Source organism: Dermacentor andersoni, chromosome 1, assembly GCF_023375885.2.
Source record: "Dermacentor andersoni chromosome 1, qqDerAnde1_hic_scaffold, whole genome shotgun sequence".
NCBI classification, from domain to species: domain Eukaryota; kingdom Metazoa; phylum Arthropoda; class Arachnida; order Ixodida; family Ixodidae; genus Dermacentor; species Dermacentor andersoni.
Window position 1 is genome coordinate 200,026,134 of NC_092814.1, and position 21,772 is coordinate 200,047,905.

At 47.8% G+C, this 21,772-nt stretch overlaps 1 protein-coding gene across 5 annotated transcripts in view; it reads right to left on the reverse strand.

Moving 5' to 3' along the window:
* LOC126546885 (aldo-keto reductase 1B-like) overlaps positions 1-21,772 on the reverse strand; it is a 56,419-nt gene that overhangs the window by 21,484 nt on the left and 13,163 nt on the right. For all 5 annotated transcript variants that reach the window (XM_055062957.2, XM_055062956.2, XM_050194605.3 and 2 more), the window contains 2 exons: positions 12,790-12,896; positions 9,185-9,266 (listed from right to left, as the gene is read on the reverse strand). In XM_055062957.2, coding sequence (XP_054918932.1) covers positions 9,185-9,266; positions 12,790-12,896 — 189 coding nt within the window. The remainder of the gene's footprint in view (positions 1-9,184; positions 9,267-12,789; positions 12,897-21,772) is intronic.

Genomic DNA, 21,772 nt, shown 5'->3' on the forward strand with positions numbered 1-21,772 from the left:
TCTTGCGACGCTGACTGTCTCGGCATGTCTTGACGTAACGGGCGACGTCGGCGGTCAGACGTGGCCAGTAATATCTTTCCTGTATCCTCGACAACGTCCGGAAGAATCCGAGGTGCCCAGCAGTTGGATCATCGTGTGGGGCGTGCAGTACTTCTGGACGCAGCGCTGACGGTACAAGAAGGTAGCTGGCGCGGACTGGTGAGAAGTTCTTCTTCACGAGCAGGTTGTTTTGTAGCGTGAACGAAGACAACTCGCGCTTAAAGGCCCTAGGGACAACGTCGGTGTTCCCTTCCAAGTACTCGACGAGGCCTTTTAGCTCCGGGTCTGCTTGCTGCTGTTTAGGGAAGTCTCCCGCGCTTATTATTCCAAGGAAGGCGTCGTCGTCCTCGTCGTCTTGCGGCGGGAGATCGATGGAGGCGCGTGATAAGCAGTCGGCGTCAGAGTACTTTCTTCTGGACTTGTATGTTATGGTGATGTCATATTCTTGCAGTCTGAGGCTCCACTGCGCCAGCCGTCCTGAAGGGTCCTTTAAGTTAGCTAGCCAACACAACGCGTGATGGTTGCCAACGACTTTGAATGACCTGCCATAGAGGTAAGGGCGGAATTTTGCTGTAGCCCAAATGATGGTGAGGCATTCCTTTTCAGTCGTAGAATAATTGCCTTCCGCTTTTGACAGTGACTAGCTAGCATAAGATATCACCCGTTCAATTCCGTCTTTCCTCTGGACTAGGACGGCACCGAGGCCTAGGCTACTGGCGTCAGTGTGGATTTCAGTATCGGCGTCCTCGTCGAAGTGTGCAAGTACCGGCGGTGACTGCATGTGTCGTTTCAGTTCTTGAAATGCGTCGGCCTGCGGCGTTTGCCACTTGAACTCGACATCACATTTCGTTAGATGTGTTAGCGGCTCCGCGATGCGTGAAAAATCCTTGACAAAGCGCCTATAGTAGGCACACATGCCAAGGAATCTGCGCACTGCCTTCTTGTCGAGTGGCTGCGGGAACTTTGCGATGGCAGCTGTCTTCTGCGGGTCAGGGCGTACTCCAGATTTGCTGATGACGTGGCCTAGGAATAGAAGCTCATCGTAAGCGAAGCGACACTTTTCCGGCTTCAGAGTGAGCCCTGATGACTTGATGGCCTCTAATACTCTCGCAAGCCGCTTAAGGTGATCGTCGAAATTTCCGGCGAAGACGACGACGTCATCCAAATAAACGAGACAGGTCTGCCACTTCAATCCTGCTAAAACCGTGTCCATCACGCGCTGGAACATTGCAGGCGCCGAGCGCAGTCCAAATGGCATAAGCTTGAACTCATAGAGGCCGTCTGGCATGATGAAGGCGGTCTTTTCGCGGTCCCTTTCGTCGACTTCTATTTGCCGGTAGCCAGACTTGAGGTTCGTCGATGAAAAGTATTTAGCATTGCAGAGCCGATCCAATGCATCGTCTATCTGTGGGAGGGGGTATACGTCTTTCTTCGTGATTTTGTTCAGTCCACGATAATCGACGCAGAAACGTAGGGTTCCGTCCTTTTTCTTCACTAAAACAACTGGAGACGCCCACGGGCTTTTCGACGGCTGGATGATGTCGACACGCAGCATTTCGTCGACTTGTTGTCTTACAGCTTCGCGTTCTCGCGTCGAAACTCGGTAAGGGCTCTGGCGGAGTGGTCGAGCGCACTCTTCGGTTATTATGCAATGCTTTGCGGCTGGTGTTTGTCGAATCCTCGACGACGTCGAAAAGCACTCTTTGTATCGCTGAAGCAGACTTCTGAGCTGTTGCTGCTTACTCAGGGGGAGACTTAGATTTATGTTGAAGTCTGGTTCGGAAACTGTGGCCTTCGAGGTAGATGCGGCAGAATCCGAGAGGACAAACGCATCGCTGGTTTCCTGAATTTCCTCGATGTATGCGTTCCTCGTGCCCTTGTTGATGTGCTTGAACTCCTGGCTGAAGTTTGTCAGCAACACTTTCGTGTTTCCTCCGTGCAGTCGAGCGATCCCTCTTGCCATGCAAATTTCACGGTCGAGCAGTAGACCTTGGTCGCCTTCGATGACGCCTTCTACGTCACCGGGTGTTTCGGTGCCGACCGAAATAACAATGCTGGAGCGAGGCGGGATGCTCACTTGATTTTCGAGCACACTCAAGGCATGGTGACTACAAGGGCTCTCCGGCGGTATCGCTTGATCTTCCGACAGCGTTATTGACTTTGACTTCAGGTCGATGATTGCGCCGTGTTGGTTCAGGAAGTCCATGCCGAGAATGACGTCTCGTGAACACTGTTGCAGGATAACGAAGGTGGCAGGGTAAGTCCGGTCATGGATGGTAATTCTTGCCGTGCAGATTCCACTCGGCGTGATGAGGTGTCCTCCAGCGGTCCAAATTAACGGGCCTTCCCATGCAGTCTTAAATTTCTTCAATTGGGCTGCGATGGGTCCACTCATGACGGAGTAATCGGCTCCTGTGTCTACTAAGGCGGTGACTGCGTGGCCGTCGAGAAGCACGTCGAGGTCGGTTGTTCTTGTCTTGCGTTACAGTTAGGCCTTGGCGTCGGATCACGGCTGCGTCGCGTTGACCTGTGGTTGGTACGTGGCGTCGTCAGGTGGTCTTTCGTCAGCGTGTTCTTTCCTGCCGGACTTCGTCGGGACGGCGGTGTGTCGTCGTCGTTATGTCGTCGAGACAGTCTTTTGGGCGTCTTCGTCCGCGGGGGAGGATCTTCGTCAGTTCGACGAACAGCAACCGCACCTCCATCGGTTGCTGCTTTTAGTTTTCCGGATATGGGCTGACGGACCGGCCCCGGGCTGGGCCAGTGTATGGTCGGCGTTGCGGCGACAGGTAGCGGCCAGGTGACGGCGAACGGGACGGTCGTCGAGGGCTCCTCTGAGTAGCGGCGAAGTAGTTGGCGATGTCACGAGAGCGTTCACCTTCCCTCGGGCGCTGTGCGTTGACGGCAAAGCCTCGCAATCCCAGGTCGCGGCATGGGCATCGGCGGTACACATGGCCGGCTTCGCCGCAGTGGTAGCAGAGCGGGCGGTGGTCGGGGGCGCGCCAAATGTCCGTCTTCCTCGCGTAGGTGCGCTGGCCGACGGGTGGTCGTGCTGGCGGTGGCGGACGACGAAATTGCGGCGTTACAGGGCCCTGGCGCGGCCGCGGAGGGGGACCTTGACGGCGTGCGATGGCGGCGTAAGTAATCGCATCTGGCTGGGGCTGCGGTAATTGTGGTTGCACCTCGGGAACTCCAAGCGATCGGTGCACCTCTTCTTTCATGATGTCGACGATAGAGGCCACGTGAGGCTGCGACAATGGCAAGACCTTGCGCAGTTCTTCGCGCACAATGGCCCTGATGGTCTCGCACAGATCGTCCGTGGCCAGTGATTGAATTCCGGCGTAGCTTGTTGGCTTAATGCGACGGTCGAATTGCCGGTTCCGCAATTCCAGTGTCTTCTCGATGCTCGTCGCTTCACGAAGGAACTCGTCGATGGTCTTCGGTGGGCTTCTTACCATTCCGGCGAAAAGTTCCTCCTTTACACCACGCATCAGTAGGTGGACTTTCTTCTCCTCAGACATTTCTGGGTCGGCGTGGCGGAAAAGACGGCTCATTTCCTCAGTGAAGATAGCGATAGCCTCATTCGGCAGCTGCGCTCTGGTCTGCAGTAGAGCTTGGGCTCGCTTTTTTCGCACGACGCTTGTAAATGTTTGAAGGAAGCCGCTTCGGAAGAGGTCCCACGTCGTCAAGGTGGCTTCTCGATTCTCAAACCACGTCCTGGCGGCGTCCTCCAATGCGAAATAGACATGTCGTAGCTTGTCGTCGCTTGCCCAGCTGTTAAACGTAGCGACCCTCTCATACGTTTCCAGCCAGCTTTCCGGGTCCTCAAATGTGGAACCGCGGAACATCGATGGTTCCCTGGGCTGCTGCAGCACGATGGGGGACGCTGGGGCTGCCATTGGGGTTGCCTTTGTCACAATCTCCTTGGTCTTCTCTGGTAGAAGTCCGTGCTCCGGGGGCAGCGGTTGAAGACGGCGGCTTGCTCGATGGTCCGGGACTACGTTGGTGTTCTCTTTGCGGTCCAGGCTTGGATCACGGCTTGTCGGGGTCGTCCGGTACATGAACAAAAAGCACCTCCACCAGATGTCACGTGGTGGTGACGTTGAAAAGCACAGTAGCAATACTGTGAAGGACAAAACTAACTTTTATTGGGCGAACCTGCGCCCACAAAAACTGGCTACACTTATAGCACAACGATAGCGGCGAACACTGTCGGCGATCGTCGAAAATCTGATCAGCGGGTCCAGCGCGTCGGCTTTTATACAGCAGTCATCGAATGTTGCAGACTAATCGTTGGGACCCGTGTGCCTTCCACAAAGTTCTACACCATTCGCGTCATGCGATGAAATCAGATAACGCAAGGTTCGGCGACAACAGACAGCGGATAGAAGCATCGATAACTTCCCAGAAACTTCGGATACATGCAGGCGCGTCCCGCGCTGTGTGATAAGATTTGTTAGGCGGTGAAACGTGGTCGCCCGATAAATATAAGTACACATGTCAATATTCACCAGTAATTTTCACTCCTAAGCCTCTCTAGTCTAGAAGTTGAATACTCCTAAGCATGCAATGAACAGCACCAGACAGGTCATGTCTCCTTGCCCGACCCCGTTCTTGATAGGTGATTTTCTACTTTTGTTGTGGAGAACCAAAGTATATTTACTTACAGTAAAGCTGGGCGAGTCCGTGCAGATAGTAAAGTTGTACCGACTTGCCCAGCTAGCTACCAAGAACTAAAGTAACTGTGGAATCTTTGCAGATATTTCTCAAGACATTTACGTATGCCTCCTGGACTCCTTGATTATGCAATGCCTCCATGACTTCTCGTATCTACTGAATCAAATGCCTTTTCATAATCTGTGAACGCCATATAGAGAAGTTGACTGTACTCCACAGATTTCTAGATTACCTGATTGATGACATGGTTGCAATCCAATGTAGAATATCCTTAACTGAAGCCAGCCTGTTCTCTTGGTTGATTGAAGTCAAGTTTTGCGCTGATTCTATTGGAAATTATCTTGGTGAATATTTTTTACAATACTGAAAGCAATCTAATGGACCTATTAAAGTTAAAGTTAAATTAAAAGGATGTTTTTTGTTATTATAAAGTAGCACATTCCCCACGGCAATTACCCAGTTATGCTGCTTGAAGAGCGGCATTCACTTACTGGCACATACATAGTGACCCAAATTTGTGTCAAAGAAGTTCAGTGAAGAGCAGCACAGACCGACTGGCACATAACACAGTGCTCCAAGTCAGTGTAGAAGAGATTCATTGAAGTGCAGTACATACCCACGTTACATACTCAGTCCCACATCCCCAGTGACCCATGTCAGTGTCAGAGAGGTTCTTTGAAGAGTGGTTCATACAGTGCTACACACCAAGTGACCCAAGTTTGTTCGATGGTTGGTTTCAAAACCAGTTCCCTTAGCACAGCAGCCCGACACGCTACCCATTTGACCATGCGACTACCCAGAGACCCAAATTTGCAGGAAAATGGTGATCAGATGGACAAACGAACAGCTAGCTAATGCTAATTTTTTTTAATGCTAATCGCATCGAAAAGAGATATGTGAGTGCTACAAATTCAGTAGCTTTCTAAGTAGCCCTGGCACAAGACCAGCTGACTTTGTACTGAATGTCTGTTTCAGGGACCTCAATAATGCTCTGAAGAGTTTGATCTACGAGACCAGCCTGGTCCAGTCTAGTGCTTGTAATAACACCTGGCCATCTCTCGCACTGCCTCCTGAGCACACCACGAGGACCCATGTCATGTGCAGCTCTGGTGGTTTCTATGGGTATTGACTGCATTCCCCAGTGGCCTAATGATCTATCAGCATGATTTTCTCAGTTGGTTGAGACTCCCATGCCCGAATTCCTTGGCTTAAGGCTAGTCTACTGGTCTGGTGCCCTCTGCTGGTGCAGCCTTCAGATAGGCTACAGAGGCCATCACGTCACCATGTTCCATGATCAATGCTACTGACAGAGTCAAGCTTGTGCCAGCCCGATACCCACAAAAACTGCAGGATGTGGCAAAGTACTACTTACAATTATGAAGAATGGTAAAAAGAAGGACACCGACCACTGAATGAATACAAGAAAAGACGTTTCGGCTCCCCTGACGGGAGCCTTGTTCACAATGAAATCAATGGCGTGCGATACAATGTTTATATGGTTTTAAAATATGATGTAAGCAGCGCGTGTAGATGGGGGGGAGGGTTCCGTCATTCCGGTTGAGGGTGTTATCTGTCATTTGGATTAGGAGAGATTCCAAGTGGTGTCTTGACGTCAAATCTCTTTCTTTTTCTAATATCTTCGCGTTATCCCAATCAATCCTGTGGTCCAAGTCATCTGCATGCTCTGCCAAGGCGTTTGAGGCGACTTTTTTCTTTTTTACATCGTTGATATGCTGCTTCAACCGCTGCTCGAAATTTCCTGTCTCGCCGATATATACGCAGTCGCAGTCTTCACATGGAATCCCGTAGACGATGCCAGGAAATTTAGTCTTTGGAAGCTTGTCTTTCACGTTTACCAGCCGGTGGCGTAATTTTTGGGACGGTACGTGAGCTACCTGGACGTCATAGCCGCGTAGAACGCGGGCTAAGCCCTCGCTCACACCGGGCACATACGGTATGGGGGCGCGTTTTCTTGGGAGCACACAGTCAGGCCTTGGGGGCTGAGACAGATGGGGTTCCACCGAGTTCACAAACGACTTCGGGTAGCCACATGCCGAGAGATTACGGTGGACCTCTTGTAGGTCGGCAGCACGGCTTTGTGGCGTTGTGCAGATACGCTTGGTTCTGCCGACAAGAGAGGCTACTACCGATCTCTTCTGGTTTATCGGGTGCACTGAATTAAAATGCAGATACCTGCCTGTGTGTGTGCTCTTTCTGTACACGGTGAATGCCAGATTGCGCCTGTCACGCTTTACGAGGACGTCCACAAAAGGAAGCTCGCCATCTTTTTCTTCCTCGACTGTGAATTGTAAGGACGCTTCAATACTGTTCAAATGTGACAAAAATGAAGGAATTTGTTCTCGCTGAATTATGCAGAACACATCGTCTACGTAACGTAGGAAGACTCTGGGCGGCGAGTAGAAAGAGGCGAGTGCTCGATGCTCAAGCCATTCCATAGTTAAATTTGCAGTGGTTACCGAAATGGATGCGCCCATCGGTGTCCCGTGCACTTGCCTGTAGAAGGTGCCTTCAAAAGTGAAGTAGGTGTTCTCCAGGCAGAACAGGAGGAGCCTCTTCAAGTCAGGAACGTCGATGGGCGTCCTTTCTGGTAGGGTAGGGTCATCGTCCAGAATGGCGGTGCAAGTTTCCACGGCGAGTCGAATAGGAACGCTTGTAAAAAGCGACACGACGTCGAACGAGACAAGCGCTTCTTGATCGTCGAGAGTAAAATGACGAATCTTGTTTATGAAGTCTTCAGAATGGTGAACGTGCGTGCTGCCTCTACCAACGAGAGGGGAAAGAACCTTATGAAGGTATTTCGACAGTTTATGAAGCGGAGAGCGAGTAAAATCAACAATAGGTCGCATCGGCACGTTAGGTTTATGTATTTTTGGCAAACCGTAGAGCGCCGGCGCCGAACCGTTAGTGCACGCGGCTATGACGTCCAGGTAGCTCACGTACCGTCCCCCAAAAAAAAAAAAAAAAAAAAATTACGCCACCGGCTGGTAAACGTGAAAGACAAGCTTCCAAAGACTAAATTTCCTGGCATCGTCTACGGGATTCCATGTGAAGACTGCGACTGCGTATATATCGGCGAGACAGGAAATTTCGAGCAGCGGTTGAAGCAGCATATCAACGATGTAAAAAAGAAAAAAGTCGCCTCAAACGCCTTGGCAGAGCATGCAGATGACTTGGACCACAGGATTGATTGGGATAACGCGAAGATATTAGAAAAAGAAAGAGATTTGACGTCAAGACACCACTTGGAATCTCTCCTAATCCAAATGACAGATAACACCCTCAACCGGAATGACGGAACCCTCCCCCCCATCTACACGCGCTGCTTACATCATATTTTAAAACCATATAAACATTGTATCGCACGCCATTGATTTCATTGTGAACAAGGCTCCCGTCAGGGGAGCCGAAACGTCTTTTCTTGTATTCATTCAGTGGTCGGTGTCCTTCTTTTTACCATTCTTCATGATGCCTCCCGACCAGACGGGCTTCCGTCAAAACCTCGACTTCATTACTTACAATTAAAAAAGATAAGACCAAACTCTGATGCCTTTTGTCTCATGATACTGTTTGATGCACCACGTTGTTCTGCTGTCTAGCAGAATGTAGATTGTGTAGCGTGTAGACACCTGAGCTGCAGTACTGTTTGGCTGATCCTGGGCTCACTTATTTTAATGACAGCCAGTTTCCAAAAGACATGCTAGGCATTTGAATGTACATTTCTATTAATGTTTGTTCAGTAATTTGCATGAACACAAAAGAAAAGTGTGCAGTTTTATCATAAGAGTGCAACACATTCCTTCACACAAAAAATTTATTTCTTGACAGGGAAGACAACGATATCAGGGTTATTTAAAAAGCAATGAGACTAGCTGCTTACAGAAAAATTCTGAAGTACCTGCAAGCCTCTGTGATAGTACATCTTTAAAATTACATTGCATGCATGTGTAAACAGACCTTCGATTTCAGTCTGCAATGCATGTTCATGTACATTCAAATTTTCAATGTACATTTTGTACAATGGCTGCTCCAATAAGTACTAGATGTGTGCAATCCATGTACGTGGTACACAATTTGAGGAAGGGCCTCTAGATACTCTCAAAACACACAAATGCTTGTGGTCGTTCCACTTTTAAAAACGAGTGATGATATGAACACAGCATATGCATCTAGGAACTTCAAGTGATTGGAGATGTGTAAAAAATGGGAATGTTTAAACAACCTGGCTGAGCATAGTGAAAATAAAAAGTATTGATGAAGAAATTCAAAATTTATAAGCTAGAAATTTCAAATGATTTTAAATATAAGACTGGCTTCACCAACCATTGCGGTCAGATGTTTATGAGTGCCCTCAAGTTCACCCAGAAAGGCAGAAGGGTGTATTAATGCTGAACTGTGTATAGTTTCACATGAGAGTGCTATAGCTGCAAACACAAAAGGGACACCTATATACCTGAGCAGGAGTTTTCCCATGGGCTTCAGCAATGGCCTTGATTGCAGGCTCTTCCATGAGAAGTGGGTCTCCTGGCTTTGCCCTATGAAATGCACACATGAAATGTTAATGCCCATAAAGATACTCATCAGCAAAATTTTCTGTAGTGAAGAAATATAATTTAGTAAATATTCTGTCATATTTTTGGGGCCTATCAAACATTTAACAAATTAGAATAGATATTTGTTAGAATATACAGAGATTGCCTCGGCCATCAAGAAGTGCTTTGGAAGTTCCGCACATGTACAATGCTCAAGGAATAAGAAAAGACAGGAAAACTTCAAGAAGAACACTCCATATATGCAATTACTTGAGATTACCATGTCATGTGCCTATGAATCTGGTCAGTAAGGGTGATGCGGACGCTAATATAAGTGTGTCAGCAAAAATTATGTTGATGTCACACAAACAGCAGACGGTAGAAATGAAAGTATGGGCATTCCCTAGCCCTAAATTGATGTGTTTCATTCTGTAAGCACTGTACCCATAGGCTTCACAACTAGCTTGCATAGAATGCAATCTTCTTAATATAACGCTGTTTATTATGATGAGCTTTGCCTACTGCACCAAATACTAAAGGCATGTAAAATTATCTCGGATATAACCATATGTTGAAATTGTTGGATTTCACAGCAAAGCTGTTTGTGGCTAGGGTTCCGTGCAATTTTTGTGTTTGTCAACAAATCTGTGTGAGAAAAAAATATCATCAGCAATGGCTCATGCCACTGCTCGCATGTTTGTCATCTTCTACCACAGCTGGCTTGTTGGCACCCTTCGATGTAACCACAGCAACACACTCGTGCCACTGCTCACTCGTTTGTCGCCGTCTTCTTCCACAGTTGGCTCCATTAGAACTCATCATGCCAGCGTTCCCATACTGCCCCTCCCTCTGCGAAGGCGCTGACGGCACTGGCCCAATGCCAGTCGGTGCGGTGATTTTGGTCTCAAATTCTTTGCCACAATATATCGCTCGCACCTTCGTCGTTGTTGTCTTCTCCACAGCTGGCTCCGATGCCGCTCATCATGCTAGCATTCCCATACTGCCCCTCTGTCACAAAGTGCGTGCCCATGTCCATCTCGACATGGCTGCCATTGCCGCCACAGTCGCAACGCCACTTACACGGCAGTAGGGAGGAAAGTTCCCTATTGTTCCTTAGCTCGCGGGACCGGTTGGTCACGTGGGTCGCCAGAGCTTTATGAAGGACGAGCTAGCGGCGGCGAGCGGGCAGAGTAGTTTGGAAGATGGAGCAGCGTGGTCCTGCACCGAGGAGAGACAGTTGAAGATGTGGTTGGCAGGCTGAAACCCCCAAGCCGGAGTCTTCGCCGGTAGATCGACAGACGGTGCAAGTCCGTCAAAATCTGTGGCATTGAGGTACCAGCAGCCCAATATTTCATCAGATTGGCATCTTGGCGAGCACGCCACAGATAAGCCTAGTTATCCAACCTGCTCTCAGAACTTTCAAGCAGACTTTTTTAATCGCGTTTCATCTTTCATTTAATTATTCGTGTGTTTATTTTTGTATGTTCTGTTGGTGTAGTGTTTGCCGCGTTTATTGTCGTGTGCATTTTTCATTTACGCCACATATTTTTTTATTATTTCACGAGTGTTGTAAATTTCCACGTGGTGGACTTTGTGTCGCGCGTTGCGTCAGAGTGTGTTGTGTGTGACCCGCACACTTTACGCAAAGCTTTGCATCATCTGCTTGTAGTTTGCTTATATTTTTTTCATTATGTCTCTGGCCTGATTTTATTTTATTAAACCAAGTTTGCTTTTATGCCACCTCCCGTCCTATGCCTCTGGTCCATGGTCGATCAGGCATGGACCTTATCGCCGGTCAGCAGTCAAACCATCCATAAATGCACGCGGGGTGGGTTTGTTGCCGTCCCATCACCTCCGTTTTGGAGAGTGCAAGTAATCCCAACCCAATCTTTGATACCCTACCTCTGTGAAGGCATGGACCGCACACTACGAGTCGGTGCAGTGGTTTTGGTCTCAAATTCTTTGCCTCAATATATTGCAAAATGAAAACGCGAAGACATATAACAAATGTATATGTCTATATATATAGCATGAATGATTGTGGAATGTATAAATATAAATGTGTGTGCGTACCTTTTGTCACGATGACCACCGATCAAGACAATAAATGTGTTTGTACCTTTGTTCGAAATTCTGTGCCACCTCTTTGTTGTGTGCTACACAGCTTTGCTGATCATCCGCCTTCACAGAGTGGAATGGCTCATTATTTTTTCTACCTTACTCAACACTGCTACATGTGTACTGCATTATAGTATATGATCAGCATAAAGTGTAGAAGGTACAACAGCACAACAGCCAAGAAACATGGCAGAAAGTTTTATGAGTAGTCATTTCTTAAAAATAAAATGCTACATTAAGAGTTTACAGTTTAAGTTATATTTGTTCATAGCATGCCTTGGCATGTAAGGAACACGACATGTTTCAGACCTTGTTTACACACTGATGTCACAAAGATGCAGTGCCCACTATTGTGATATGTCTGAAGAAGGCGATGGCGACAGACTGCTGGGATCCTGTGCCATGAGCATGAGCAAAAAAAGTAGATGTTCTGCAGGAACTTGTCCCAACTACATGTCTTTTGTCGCTGATCTAGTTTTGGTTTCCCCACACCCTAAACAAATAGTTTCCTAGGCAGAATAAGTTATATTGCCAGTGCTCTAGTTCTGGGTTCACCATGACCCTAAACAAATAGTTTCCTAGGCAGAGTGTGTTATATTGCCTACCACTATTGACCTGTCCTGGAAAATGCTATACCTTTGGAAGGTATTTTTCCACTCTTATGGAAAATGGCCACTGGTATGGTAGCTCTCCTATATATGATAAGCATATTTATGACTGTAAAGGAGCTCCCAATTTAGCACATACCTAATAATGACCAGCAACACTATTACATAGTACAGTTTATACAGCTTGAAACTGTCAAAGGCTGTCGAAAAAGACAAAACAAGGGAGAACATCAAAGCAATCCTTACATCTGTTTGTCATTTATCAGAAGTTTTTCATGACCAGTGTCTCCTTAATGTTTGGGCAGCATCATTTCATAATTTATAATATATTAAATACAATGAAACATGACTTATGCCAGCACATCTAACTGTGGCAATTTGTCAAGATGCATTCGTAAACCGATTTGCCAAATGAATTTATAAAGGCAACAACACAAATATATCAAGCAAATTAAAATTGTTAACTGGCGACGCACTGTACTATCCACTTTCGTCATAGAACAACAATTCATTTATCAAATATACAGTAAAAGCTAGTGGTATATATGAGTAGAGAGCCCCAGCATGATGAAATACAGATGACCCTGATTGCTGGCACTGTCTTGGGTAACGTACTCAGAAATGCATACAAGAATGCACAGCAGAACAGTACAAGTTGTACAAATGTTTTCCTTCACTGAATGCAGGCACTTAATGTGGCGAAAGCTCCTCTGGCAATAGTGCGTGCTTTTGTTTGTTCTTGAGCATTAACTTTGTGCAAATAAAAACAATCCCTCACACAATTGCACAATTCAGATTACCATGGGCGATCAGGGGAACCCAAGGGGCTGTAGGCAGTAACAGCGATGTTGTGCTTTTTGCAGAACTCAATCAGTTCACTCTGATTCAAGTAGGGATGGCACTCAATCTAGAAATGCACAAGAATAATCACAATAAGTGAAAGAAGAGCTTTAGAAAGCTAAACAATCCACAAAGTCCAAAGTAGCTTAAATGCATGCATAAATGCACCATATAACTATCTCAGGACTTGTGGTTTTTAAAAAAAGTCAGGCTAAATTACTCACGATTACATCAGGGAAGATCAATGAAAACCACTCAGTTTGTTGCATTAATTTAGACTTCTCTGTACCTTTATCAAATGTGCACAGGTTGCAGTGTGCATGACTGAAGCAGACTCCAGGGCACCTCTAGAGCAACCCTGGGGCCCTATAACGTAAAACTATTCCAATATATTTTTATTCCAACCTCCCAACGTCAAATTTGCGTAACCACAGACGCAAGCATTGGGCAGTCACCCCTACGGTTGTCTTAACAGACCAATCAAGCGCTTTCCTCGTTCATAGCAGGTCACTTTTGTTTGCTTGAAAAAAGAATAACATTGCCTGCACTGAGCTGCTTGTCTTATCTAATTGGCTGACAAGAGGCGAGGAGCACGTTCAAGCGGAGAGGGATTCGATGGGGCCGACCCACTGCACTGAAAATCGATAACCAGATAAAGAGGATGATGCTGGCGTCAGTGATTAGTCCGCTTTCTCTTACTTAGCTTGCGGCGACTCGTCGACAATCGTGGCGGCATGCAATGGAAGCTTAAGAATGACGCTAAAACGGATCCTCAGCAAAGAAGAGTGGGCAGAACGAGGTCGTAAATGTGCCAAAAAGTGCTCGAAAGCATTACATGGCCATGCAAAAAGCTTTATTATATGCAATTAAACCCATGCTCTCCCGCAGGTGCGAGTAGCCAGTCCCTGAGCGATCGGCAGCAGCCATCTTTTATTCCTTTTGGAACGGGGCAGCCTGCAGCTATTCAGAAAAAAATTCAGTTTTGTTTGGCAGAATAATGCATCTTTAACGTGCACACGTCACTTTGACGCGGTGAGTTTTTGCGGTTTTGTGACGTCGCACAAATGGCAGGTGAAGTGGGTGCATCCCAAAAACTTTTGAGCAATATCCGAGGGCTAATGGCAAAAAGGCGCCGAATCAGAAATAATGATTTTTCTTTTGTTCGGTCAAACCATGCATGATCGGTGTGTACATGTCATATCATATGGGGAGCTATCGCAGTTTTCACGATGTCGTGTGACAGACAGGTGAAGTGGGGGTGGTCCAAAAAAGATTTTGACCAATCGCAGAGGGCTACAGAATTGGAATAGAAAAGTTTGGAATAGTTTTATGTTATAGTGCCCCTGGTGCTCCAATGCTTTGACTATGAGGGACGCTGTCTGGAGCTTCTTTAGACAACTAAGAGTGCTGTTAAAGCACCTTCATGGGGCCCAGCAACAACAGATCTGTGCACGTAGGGTGGTCTGTGTACTCTGACAAAGGCGTCTGGCCACCTGCATTTTAGCCTACAGCACGGGCACATTGTGCTGTAGAATGCATTTGCACCCTTTACCACAGGTCACTGGGTTGAGAATTTTTTATTATCAGCAAGAGTCTGATTGGCAGGCCACTGCTAGTTGTACTGTGTACAGTTGATTTAACCAAAGATGGAGGAGATATCATGCTTGAAAAGCTTGTGGCCCTTAAATTTATACAAAATGCCTCACGACCTCAAAGGTCCCAGAGAACTGGAAGAGTGCCAACATTATACTAATCCACAAAAAGGGAGACGTTAAAGAATTGAAAAATTATAGACCCATTAGCTTACTTCCATACTGTATGAGATATTCCCCAAGATAACTTCCAATAGAATAAGGGTGTAGTGCGGGACGCGAGCGCGGCTGAAAATCAGCAGAAAGAAGCGAGTGATGAGTCCCTGAAGAACAAGCAACAACTGACTTTATTTTTGTGTTCGTTCAGCGTCTACGGCTCGGTTGCACACCCTCGCACCACTTCCCTTTCCCACACACTCTGCAATATTTTATAGAGTCAAAAGGGGAAAGGGTGTCCGGCTGCTGCTGTGCGACCGTGAGGCCACCACATCACTTCCCCTCCTAGTGAGTTAGCGAACGTTCATAGGACGATTTAAATTGTTCACGAGTCCATATGACGGGGTGCCCTGGAGACTCGTCCACTGCGTGTTGTTGTGACTTGGCGTGGTTGGACAAGTAGAGCCTTGGAGGGTGGTGTCAGAGATTACGGCACATGTGAAACGATGTCTGCTTCTTCAATGTGCGCTGGCTTCAGTCGATCAAGTGATACCACTTCGTGACGACCGCGCACGTCGATAGTGAACTGCTTCTCACCTCGACGCAGCACTCGGAATGGCCCGTTATATGGTGGTTGGAGTGGCCGATGAACTGCGTCGTGGCGCACAAACATGTATGTGCACGAAGCAAGTTCTGACGGTACGTACACCGCGCGTGGCGCTGCCCGTCGCGGTGACGTAGTGCGAAGGTTTTCCATTATGTCTCGTAGCCTAGGTGCGTAGGCTGCGGTGGCTGTACAACCGTCTTGTGGGCTGCCCGTGAAGAATTCTCCTGGAAGACGCAATGTCGTTCCGTACACCAGTTCGGCCGCGCTGCTGCCGATGTCAGTCTTGACAGCTGTCCGGATTCCCAAGAGGATGAGTGGTAGTGCCTTCATCCAGTTGTGCTCTTCTGTTGCGGCGAGCGCAGACTTGAGCTGGTGGTGGAAACGCTCCACCGTGCTGTTGCTAATCGGGTGGTAGGCGGTTGTTCTGATGCGAGATGCACCAATGAAATGCATAATGCTGGCGAAAAGTGATGATTCGAACTGCCTTCCACAGTCCGTTGTTATTATAGATGGTGCACCGAAACGAGCAACCCAGTGGTGCAAGAAGGTGCGGGCAACCGTGTCAGCTGTGATATCCGCTATAGGTATGGCCTCCGCCCAGCACGTGAATCTGTCAATGCACGTCAGTAAATAGGCATTCTCTTGGCAAGGCGGCAGAGGTCCGACAATGTCGAGGTGTACATGGTCGAAACGCGCGTCTGGAGGCGCGAACGTTGCCAACGGGGTCACAGTATGTCGATGAATTTTGGCACGCTGACACGGTATGCATCCTTGCCCAGCAACGCACGTCTCGGTTGATACCTGGCCAGATGAACCTTGCTGTGAGCAACTTTTGTATAGCTTTGATTCCTGGATGCGACAGCTTGTGAACAGAAAGGAAAATGCGGCGACGTAGATTGGCAGGCACGAAGGGGCGTGGATTGCCCGTGGAGGTGTCGCAGCGAATCTGGTCGCCTGATCCCGGAATCTGCATCCACTGTAGCTTAAGGGCCGTTTTTGTTGTTAGGAGGCTTTTTAGCTCTTCGTCTTCTCTTTGGGCTGCCGCCAGCACGTCGAAATTAACTCCTTCTAGAGTGTTGACGATGTTTATAGCGCTCCGCGACAGGGTGTCGGCAACAATGTTGTCGCTCACTTTTACGTGGAGAATGTCTGTCGTGAACTCTGAGATGTATGCCAGTTGCCGAAGTTCATGGGCCGTGTACGTGCCACCGTCCGAACGCATAGAGCGGAGAGCATAGGTCAGTGGCTTATGGTCAGTTAAAATGAAGAACTCGACGCCTTCCAAGAAATGCTGGAAGTTGCGTTTACTCGAGTAGACGGCCAGCAGTTCGCGCCCGAAGGTGCTGTAGCGGTGCTCAGTAGGCGTCAGCCTCCTTGAGAAGAATGCAGTCCGGTACCATGTGCCGTCGCTCAGCTGTTGCAACACAGCGCCAATGGCTATGTCTGAGGCATTGACCATTAAACACTGGGGAATTCCTGGCCGTGGGTATGCCAGGAAAGCCGCATTTGCCAAGGCCTGCTTGCTTTGGTTGAAAGCCCTTTTCGCTTCTTCCCACCAAGGCAGGTCATTCGAAGATCCTTGCGTTGCCTTGAGCAGTCCGTGAAGCGGTTGTATGATATGGGCGCATTTAGGCACAAAGCGGCGGTATAAGTTTAGCAATCCGAGAAATTCACGCACTTGGCGCTGTGTGGTTGGCAGTGCAAAATCTTGTATGGCCTGCACTTCAGATGGGTGTGGCCGTACTCCCGAGCTCGAAATTATGTGGCCCAGAAATGATAACTCAGGCACGCCAAGTTCACTCTTGGCCACATTGACGACAATGCCGTGCTCAGATAGGTGCTCTTCATGTTCTTCTGGAGTGGTGCTCGCAATACGCAAGTCGTCCAGGTAGGCGTGACAAAAATTGAGGCCCCATAGAACACCATCGATAAACCTTTGGAACGTTTGACCCGCGTTGTGAAGGCCGAATGGCATGCGCAGGAATTCTAATAGACCAAAGAATGTAGCGATAGCAGTCTTGGGGACGTCTTCTGGCGACGCAGGTATTTGGTGGTATGCCCGCACGAGATCAATTTTTGAAAAAAGTTTGGCCCCATGCAGACCTGCCAGTATGTCGTGAATATGTGGCACGGGGTACCTGTCAGGCGCTGCGACACTGTTCAGCGCTCGATAGTCCCTGCAAGGACGCCAGTCACCCGATGATCGCTTAGGAACCATGTGGAGGGGAGATGCCCAAGGACTGGAAGAAGGTTGGATGATACCCAACTCCAACATATGGTCGAATTCCTGTCATGCCACCACCAGTTTCTCAGGCGACAATCGACGTGGTCGAGCGTGAACCAGTGGTCCAGTAGTAGTAATTTAGTGAAACACGTGTTTTACTGGGGATCCCACCTGGCGCTGGTGTGTCAGGTCAGAAAATTCGCTCAGTATGGAAGTGAAACGAACAGGGCCTGCTGGCTTGATCAGCGTAGGGCTGAGCGGCGTACGTCTTGAAGGCTTGCCTTTTACATCACTTTGTGACACAGGGTCCTGTAACCTTCGGTTACGCAAGTCGACTAACAGTCCGAAGTGGCGCAGAAAATCCGCCCAGAGAATGGCGAATTGCACGTCTGCTACTATGAAAATCCATCGTAGCGTTCTCTGCAGGCCCAGACTGACAGGGAGTGGTTTCCATACGTGGCGATGGCCGTGTTGTTGACTGCTTGCAAATGCGATGTGTTCGCGAGCGATGCTGGAAGTACGCTCACTTCGGCGCCTGTGTCGACAAGGAAGTGGAAACCGCTGCTGTGGTCGGTTAGGAAAAGGACTGATGAGCGCTGTTCTTGCATGGCAGAAACGCTGGTCGCCCTCAGCGCTTGCCCGGGGCGTTTCCCGAGAACTCGCAGGGTGGTACGCATTTGTGTGCAGCGTTGCCGAACTTGCGATGGTACCAACATAGTTTTTGGCGTTTCATAGGCGACTGCGGAGCACTCTGACTGGTTGACCATGACGCGGTATGGAGGGCGGCCACGGAATACATGAGACGCGAGATTTCGTTCTTCATCTCTTGAAGCTGCTCATGTGGAGACGGTTCGCTTGTGACGGCCGCGACATATGTGGGAGCTACCGCCATGATCTTGTCGGCTAACTCGGCCAGCTTGGATAGATCGTTCTCATTTGAGGCAGTCATGACCATTCTGATGTTCGGGGGGATTTTCTGTAGAAATATTTCTCGGAACAGCAGGCTGTCAAGACCATCCACTTTGCTGCCCAATAATTGCTGCATATGACACAGCAGCTGGCTTGGCGTCCTGTTGCCGAGGTTGGCTTCATGGAGAAGCTGTTGTAGCCGTTGGCTTTCGGGGGGCGTGATCCTGCGAATGAGTGTTGCCTTCAACGCATTGTAAACATTCCCTGCTGGTGGGGAAAGTAGCAGGTCTCGAATTTCGCTAGCGGTTGATGGGGGCAGACCGCTCACCACATAATGGTATTTCGTGGAATCTGCTGTGATGCGCCATGCAGCAAACTGTGATTCTACCTGAATGAACCCCAATGCAGGGTCCGCAGTCCAAAACGGAGGCAATTTGACGTCGACACCGGAGAGTGTCGGAATTTCGGTGCCTTGAAGTGTGTCCATAGCACTTGCTGCTCGTCCGGGTCGCCAATGTAGTGTGGGACGCGAGCGCGGCTGGAAATCAGCAGAAAGAAGCGAGTGATGCATCCCTGAAGAACAAGCAACAACTGACTATTTTTGTGTTCGTTCAGCCTCTACGGCTCGGTTGCACTCCCTTGCACCGCTTCCCTTTCCCACACACTCCGTGATATTTTATCGAGTCAAAAGGGGAAAGGGTGTCTGGCTGCTGCTGTGCAACCGTGAGGCCGCCACAAGGGCAACATTTGACTTCAGTCAACCAAGAGAACAGGCTGGATTCAGGAAGGGATACTCTACAACGGATCATAGCCATGTCATCATCAGGTAATCGAGAAATCTGCAGAGTACAATCAACCTCTCTATATGGCTTTCATAGATTATGAAAATGCATTTGTTTCAATAGGGATACCAACAGTCATTGAGGCATTACGTAATCAAGGAGCACAGGAGGCATACGTGAATATCTTCAAAAATATCTTCAAAGATTCCACAGCTACCCTTGATTCTCCACAAGAAAACCGGAAAGATACCTATAAAGAAACGGGTCAGGCAAGGAGACACAATCTCTCCAATGCTATTCATTGCATGCTTGGAAGAAGTATTCAAGCAATTAAACTGCAAAGGCTTAGGAGTGAGGATCAATGGTGAATATTTCAGCAGCCTTTAGCTTGTAGATGACATTGTCCTGTTCAACACTGGGGACAAACTGCAACAAATGATTGAGGACCTTAACAAAGAAAGTAAGAGCGGTGTTGAGCATTATTATGCACAAGAAAAAGATAAAAGCCTGTCAGGGGAACAAGAGTTGAGGATCACCCGTCAACCTAGAGTCTGAAGGAGTACACTGACCTACGTCAATTACTCACAGGGGACCCTGATCACGAGAAGAAAATTTACAGAATAAAAATGGGTTGGAGTGCATATGGCAGGCATTGCCAGATACTGACTGGGAGCTTACCACTATCATCGGAAAAAAAAAGAAAGAGAGAGAGGTGCACAGTCACTGCATTCTACCGGTGCTAACATATGGGGCAGGAACTTGGAGGTTGACAAAGAAGCTTGAAAACAAGTTAAGGACTACGCAAAGAGCGATGGAATGAAGACTGTTAGGCGTAATTGAGACAGGAAGAGAGCGGTGTGGATCAGACAGCAAACAGGAAAAGCCGATATTTGGATTGACATTAAGTGAAAAAAATGGACCTGGGCAGGCCATGTAATGCGTAGGATAGATAACTGGTGGACCATTAGAGTTACAGAATGGGTGCCAAGAGATGGGAAGTGCAGTTGAAGACGGCAGAAAACTAAGCGGGGTGATGAAATTGGGAAATTCGCAGGTGCACGTTGGAATCAGTTGGTGCAGGACAGGGGTAATTGGAGATCACAGGGAGAGGCCTTTGCCCTGCAGTGGACAGTAGGCTGATGATGATGTGCAGCAAAGATTCAAGCATTGATCTACGCTGGAATCTATGTGAAGTGTCAAGGAATGACTTCACTTTAAAGCTTGGCAACCACTGAGGCTAGGATGATGTAAAGAATAAAAAGAGCCATGAAAGCCAGTTTCAGAACAAAAAGCACTTGCAATAGTGGCCTGCCTATCTACATGCTCAAAGTAAGTTATCTCAACCAGTGGCTCATGGTAGATGGTGCAAGCAAAGTTGTGAACTTGCAAGCATGTTTAGGTCTGTACTGAGCTTGAAGGCTTCACACTGTAGAAGTAGGTACTTCACTTGCACATTGTACATGCCTGGATGACACTAATTACATGGAAACAATTACCTTAATAGTGATGGCCCAGCCTGTTTAGGATTTTGAGCAATTTTTGGAGCAGGAAAAATGTCGTTCTGGAGCGGTTTAGGTGCAGCCTCACCAGCATTTTGGAGCAGTTTTCGAGCAGAAAAATTTGTCTTTTTGGAACACTTGGAGTAGTTCAGCAGTAATCTGTAGCCATTTGGCGAAGCTTGTTATTACTGTGCAATTAGTAAGTGTTGCTCAACAGTGAAGTGAGACACAAAGCCAACAGCGACCAATTAAGCTGCACGGACGGTGTACTATGCACGGTATGTTGCAAGTACTTTTATTTGGGTAGGTAAGGAACGTAATTCTGTAAACAACTAAATTTTGTGGGCCAACGAGAACAAAGATTTGTGCCTGAGCGCAAGACGGACATAAAATTACAAATGTGTTAACAGTCAAACTTCAACATAATGAATGTTGATTTAACAAACTATTTTCATTTACCAATCTTAGTTGCACTGAAAACAGTGTACTTATTTCCCACAATTTAACAAAGTAACTTCGTGACGCAGTTACAATTTAATAAAGTTTTCGACCATTTCAATCATGTACTTGGAGCCTGCATGGTTAGTAAATCTAGCAAAAAAAACTATGTCAGATGAGGCAAAAAGTTATTTCAAATGTTCTTCTGTATGAAAAGATTGAGGGGCTAAACCGCTGTCAAAGCACTAGCGCTGGGATGCGGTAGGCGGGAAACACCATTGCGCCATTCATTCTGTTGGTAAATAACTTGGAGAAACATGAGAGCTGATGATTCCTTCTGTGCAGAAGGGATGGGGAGGGAGTGAACGCGCGGTAACGTGATCAAGCACGCGTTGGTAGGGGGTGGGGAGGACTGCCACAAGTCTAGTGTTGGTGGTCGCGTTATCTCCAATTTCCGAGACATGGTACGAAGCGCTCATCAGCGTTGTGACTGCAAGTTTGTGGTCATCGAGTGAAATCTGTTAATGTCTGCCTGAGCGGCGTGACACTAATAAAACTACAAACCTTACTTTGTATAGTCCCTTTGCCACCGTCATCAACTATCTTTTTTTTATGGTTCAGGACCAATATCCATATCTTTTTACACTTTTGTTTTTAATTTGTGGGCACCGGATGCAGGCACTAAGCGTGGCCAGCTATGGCGTCTTATGATTTACGGGGCCATGCGCCGCCACAT